The following is a 6,363-nucleotide window of genomic DNA, read 5'->3' on the forward strand; positions in this document are numbered from 1 at the left end:
GAATTTATGTATATATATATATATATATACACACACACATACACGCACACATCACACATACAGGAGATATACTTGCTTGGCAAGTGATTTGATCTGAGACCATATGTTTAAACTAAAATAATTACAGCGTGAAAGACATATTAGCTGTTCAAAAATCGCACAAAAACTGTTAATTTCACTTAAACATTTATATTTGGCGTCAAAATTTTCATTGCACCAACTGCAATCTGGTCAATGGCACAGCTTTGCCAGGTTGTTAGTTGTTGCGGCAGAAATTTTGACACCAAATAATGATTTAGTGAAGAGAATTGTTCTAGTGTGACTTTAGATAGATAATATGCTGCCGTTGTTGTTGTTGTTAAGGTGGTGAGCTAGCAGAATCATTAGCACACCGGGTGAAATGCTTACTGATATTTCATCTGTCTTCGTGTTCTGAGTTCAAATTCCACCAAGGTCGACTTTGCCATTCATCCTTTCAGGGTCCATAAAATAAGTACCAGTTCCCTATTATGGGTAAGGGCAAAATCCAGTGCTTCCCAGTGACTGGTAGTTTTATCTTGAAGTTAATATCTGCTGCTATCCCAAGCATTCTTCCACCCTCAGATGAAACTATGAGCTGTTGTAAGGCATTGAATGTTTCCAATACTAACCATAAAATCTTTGGTTAAAAGTACAATCAGAAACACGTGGAAGGATTTTATGATGTTGTTGTTGTACCTAATATGCTGTCCTTACACTCTGTGTGTGTGTGTGTGTATCAGTGAATATACACAATTTGTGGGGTTTTTATGAATGAAAATACATTGCTTAGTGTGTGTGTGTGTGTGTGTGTGTGTGTGTGTGTTAGAAAATATATATTTAGTCATGTGATTGCATACAATCACTGAGTACATTTGTGTATCTGTTGGTAAATATAGACCCAAGCCATGGCTGTAAAATGCACAGAAATCACCACATGAACATACATGCACATGCAACCCCCCCCCCCCACACACACACACACAAACATCGCAGAGGGCTTCACAGCTTGACAGAATCAATCATGGGGTGTCTGGTAGGCCCCTGTTTTTAAAGGGGCCTGGTCTGCTGGTGCACATCTGTACAACCACAACATCCTGGAGACAGGGCAGTGAGTTTGCTTGATGTGTCGGGGTGGGGGGTGGAGGACCATCTGTTTTGGAGCTGGGTTAGTTGTGATGGTGGAGGCAGTGGTGGTGTTGGTGGTGGTGATAGTGATGGTAGGAATGTTGAGTGCTATGTCTGTGTGTGTGTGTGTGTCTCTCTCTCTCTCTCTATCTCTCTCTCTCTATCTCTATCTCTCTCTCTATATCTCTCTCTCTATCTATCTATCTCTCTTTCTCTCTCTCTCTCTTTCTCCCCCTCTCTGGGTAGTGTAGTGGTGGGAGTATCATTACTAGTGGTGATTCTTGTTGCTTATCCCCCCCACTCTTAGCGCCATCTATCTTTTTTCTGTTGAAGTAATATCCTAGACTGGCTTCATTATCCAGGAATGTCTTTTTTTTGTTTTTTTTAAAAATTTTGTAAGCTAGTATGTAGCATTGTTCAAAAAGCTTTAGCTGCTATTTCTAGCAGTCAAGTGACTGTGAAGAGACTCCCTCATTGATTAGGAGTGTGTTGGAATAGTTGGTTGAAAATATTGTTGGAGTGGAGGCAGGGGACAGAGTGAAATTATAAGCTATGAAATATTCCATCCTCCCATTGGAGTATCTGGTTGTACTTTAAGTAGGGCAATCAGAAACTCAACCAGTTGACAATGTATACGTCTTAATGAGTTGATAATGGGGCTTGTGTAGTCATTTGATCTACTAGAAACAGCAGCCTAATCTTTCTCAAATCACACCATGCCATTTTCAAAAGGAGACATTGGGTAATTTAGATCTAGACTCAGTGATCATTGATCATTAAGCCTGCTTATTGAAGGTTTCTGTAGGACTAAACAACAATGCCTCTGAATGAACAAGGAACATCGTTAAGTCTTATTACTGTGAGCTGGCAGAATCGTTAGCATGCTGGATGAAATACTTAGTGATATTTCACCCGTCGCTATGTTCTGAGTTCAAATTCCGCTGAGGTCAACTTTACCTTTCATCCTTTTGGAGTCGATAAAATAAGTACCAGTTGAACGCTGAGGTCAATGTAATTGACTCATCCCCTCCCCCAGAATTGCTGCCCTTGTGGCAAAATTTGAAACCATTATTACTGTTGTAGCATGTTGAGCTGGCAAAATTGTTAGCATCCCCCCCACCAAAAAAAGGGACAAAATGCTTTGCCTTAGTTCAAATGCTACTGAGGTTGACTTTGTCTTTCATCCTTTCAGTGTTGATAGTATAAGTACCAGTTGAACACTGGGGGTGATGCAATCAACTAGCCCCTGTCCCCAAAATTTCAGGCTTTGTATGTGCAATAGAAAAGATAATTACTGATGTATGCCCATCATTTTTTATAATTTTTCTCATATTTGAACTGGTCTTAAGTATCTGCCCCCTTGTTGCAGGCCTTCATCATCTAATACTCCCAACATCATACCCCCACCTTCCATATTGTTTGTCCTATTCATTTGGCATAGCTGCAACATCTGTATATTCTTCTTAGCACCAACTGCTTTAGAGTATGGATTGAGTATATTTTATTGTGCAACCAGCACTAAAATGGCTGAAGGACTAAAGAGTCCCCCTCTGCCTTGTATCAGTTTAAACTCAAGAGTCATTGCTCTCTTAGACAAGTTGCTCATACTGTGGCTTTTGTCATCTTCCTTTCATTCATTTCCTTTTTTTCTTGTTTCCCATCATTTTTCTTGTTTTGAGATCATGTTAAATACCTTATAAATTTCAGCATTGTCTCATTACTTTTGAGTTCAATTCCTATTGAGGTTAGTGTCGTTCAATTGGAACAAGTCATTCATTCTACAAATCCTCAAGTACCGTCTCCAAAAGCTGCTCTTCTTTTAGCCCTTTTACAAAGCAAATAGCTCCTGTCAGTCAGCAGGTTGTTGTTTAATCCCAAAGCAACCCTCATTGAGTAAATCAAAGTTATTCCAGTCATGACTATCCCTTCTTTATTGTATATTGATTGAGTAAATTGTCCTTTGTCTGCCACCCCACTCTCACTCATGTTATTTTTTGAGGGAGATCTGGTTACCATTTCTAGTAGGTTGAATGACCATGGAGAGTCTTCTTTGCTCCTCAGGTAGTAATGTTGCCATACCTGTTTGGTTACCCAGCTATGCAAGCCACTGTTCTACATTATAAAATGTTCAAATATTTAGAGACAGCTTTATTAGGCATGAAGTTAACAGGAGCTTATCTTCACACCAGTGAAGTGCTGCTGCATTATCTGATTTCACTTTGTATTTCTTATTAAGAAACACTGAGTCCCTCTCTACAAAGGAATGGTTTTGAGGTTTGTGAAAAAGGTAGACAAAACAATACAAAAAACTTCTGTGTCTCAAAAGGATTTAAAATACCAGGGTGTAATGTGGATGAGATTTGGCTGCTATTCTAGTCAGGTTCTACGTAGGAGTTTCTCTTGTGGCCTTGTGGCCGGGTTTATCACTAAAGAGGGGAAGCACTTCATTTAACTTCACATTTGCCAAACTGACAGGCCTCGCCATTTTTTATTCTACAATTTTTCCAGTTAAAGTACAAAATAAACCCTGGTTTCTTGTTTTGATGTAACACACAGTACATCTCCAGCTACTCTGCCTTCCCCATTAACCCCTGCTGCCCTCTAATGACCCCTTTTGTTGCTACCACTTCTTCCTCCACTGCCCTCCCAAAACACTTGGCAGTTTTATTTACATATGGTCTCATTAACTTCAGAGGTTTGTGGCACAGCCTTTGGCATGAAGATGGGGCTGGAGTTGTGGTGCCGGTGGTGATGGTAGCTCTGGTAAAAGAGATTGTAATATGTATGTATAGTGGTGAGAATGATTGTGTGTGTGTGTGTTTGTAGAAGATGGTTGAACGTTAAGGAGTGGAAATGTTGGTGTGTGTAATGGGGATGGGATTGCTAGCATTCCTCTTCCCTCACTCCCTTTCTCTCACTCTTCCTCCCACTGCTTCCAATCTTATTGCTTCTATACATACATAACTGCCTGTTCAATGGCAAGAGACAAAAAATTAGGTGAAGGTATTTTGTAAATAGGGCCATAATTAGATCAGTCTTATTATTAATCATCATCATTACCATCATCATCCTTTCGGTTGATTGTTATTATTTGTGATGATGGTGATGGCATTAGAGCACAGGAAATGGCTTTTTTTGTGTGGCTTGGTTGGGGGAGACTATTCACTGATAGTTTATTAAGTTCACTGTGTAAATTACTTCTGTAGATCTAGCACAGTTTGGTTTCATTTACTATATATATATATATATATATATATATATATATATATATATATATATATATGGAGAGAGATGTACAGATATACACCTATGAAGAAGCATAATGTTTATTTTTTATCTCTTTGGACTGTAGATGAGAAGGTAAGGGGGAGGGGCTGGAGTAGAGAGAACAATTGGTAAAAAAGTAAAAGGGGGGGGAAGATTGTGTGTAGTGGGAGAGTGCAATGTTGATGTAGGGGGAAGGAGAGAGAAGGGGACGAGTGGGGGAAATTGGGGGGAAATGAGTGCAAAAGATTGGTTCTTAATCTACTCCCACCACATTACCCACCAATCCACCCCACCCTCTACTCACCACATTGTCCTCTTTCTCTGTCCCTGCCACAATAATAATAGTAATTATCATCACCCATTCACACATACATTCCCTCTTGCACTCCCAAGTACATCTTGGGAGGGATCTGGCTATTAAGGGCTCTTGGATAAAGTTCTGGTTTACATAACCTCAAGACAGTCAAAACTTGTGAAAGAAACTTGCTAGACTGTAGTTAGATGTGAATGGATTGGGATAGTATGCTGGTCTACTAAAGATACTGTTTAGAATTGGTTTCATGTATCTAAGACAACTAAGCTATGACAGGTACATGAACTTTCTGTGGCCTCTCACTCTGTCTTCAATGTCTACTATAATAGTCACTGATCCTTTGAGCTAACAAGATGTGTACTACCTTCATCGAAACCTATTCACCTCTCTTTCTCTTGCCATTTTTATTATGTGTCTTTGTTCTAATCATTTTACCCCCCAACTTTCTCTCATGTGAGTGTTCTCTAAGAACCAATACTGCTATTTTAACCCCAGGAAGGCATCTCCAGCTGTTTGAAATACTTTGTCCTTACCAGTTGTAACCACTCTCCGTAACCCAACTTGAAACAGTTTGCCCCATCCAACTCTTATTGCTTTGCCCCAATCTGGCTCTAAACACTTTCTCCATCCCAGCTCTAGTCAGTTTGCCCAAATCCATTCTAAATATTTTTTACCTATCCTTTGTTCTTTGGCATCTTCATTGACCTCTTCAGTCTAGGAGAGGCCATAAAATCTGTGGACATTGCTTCTGCTTCTTCGATTAAATCAATAGACTTGAAAAAGAAGTATGAGGATTGATTCAAGATTGTTCTACAGCATGGCTACAGCCAGATGACCAAACAAGTTGTCCACACACACACACACACATCAAAATGTTCCCTCTACTCTATCAGTTCATAATGTATTTGCCGACTGACCTGAAATATACAAACATCTATTTAAATTCATTTTCAATTTGGTAGAATTATACACACACACACACACGAAACCCAAATTTTACGAGTGTTTTGAAATGAAGAATGCCCTGATATTAATTTCTTAATTTTCAATATGGTGATTATTACTTTAAAATAATGCAAAGCATGCAGCTTTTTTATGTGTGTGTGTGTGTGTGAGGGGGAAGAGGGAAATTTGGGTTTTGAATGGTGTTTATGAAGGGAGAAATCTCAAGTGGAAAATGTTGAAAAATATGGATTTAGAAGCTCTTGAAATTATTGAAGACCTCTGCATATTTCAAAATTACTATTCTTACTCTTAAAATTCTCTTCTTTATGGCTTGATAGTCTTAGGAATTTTTTCATTCTTTTTTTTTAATGTCTTTTTAATGTTTTTCAGGAAAGGCATGAAGTTAAATTCAGACTACAAGGAGTCTCACATTAACCAGAGGGCCGCTAAATCACTGGCATATGGCAGGAATTACAACTCTCTACAGTATGATGAGGTGGAGTGTCTTATCAACAAGGAGTATACAGTGAAGTGTCGCAGAGAAGGCAAAGAAACCTTCATTCCGTTTAGCTTCATTGAACGCTATTTTGAAGTAAGTGTGTGTTCTTGTTGTTATTTGGCCCCAGGTCAGACATATTCAAAGTGACTTTTGATCAGAATCATTTCATTCATGATCAACTCCCCCCCCCCCC

The 6,363-nt window shown here is 39.1% G+C and overlaps 1 protein-coding gene across 3 annotated transcripts in view; it reads left to right on the forward strand.

The window, feature by feature from the left end:
* LOC106876518 (D-glucuronyl C5-epimerase) overlaps window positions 1–6,363 on the forward strand; it is a 75,933-nt gene that overhangs the window by 62,616 nt on the left and 6,954 nt on the right. For all 3 annotated transcript variants that reach the window (XM_052976873.1, XM_014925096.2, XM_014925097.2), the window contains exon 3: window positions 6,062–6,263. In XM_052976873.1, coding sequence (XP_052832833.1) covers window positions 6,062–6,263 — 202 coding nt within the window. The remainder of the gene's footprint in view (window positions 1–6,061; window positions 6,264–6,363) is intronic.

This window comes from Octopus bimaculoides, chromosome 26 (genome assembly GCF_001194135.2).
Source record: "Octopus bimaculoides isolate UCB-OBI-ISO-001 chromosome 26, ASM119413v2, whole genome shotgun sequence".
Lineage (NCBI taxonomy): Eukaryota > Metazoa > Mollusca > Cephalopoda > Octopoda > Octopodidae > Octopus > Octopus bimaculoides.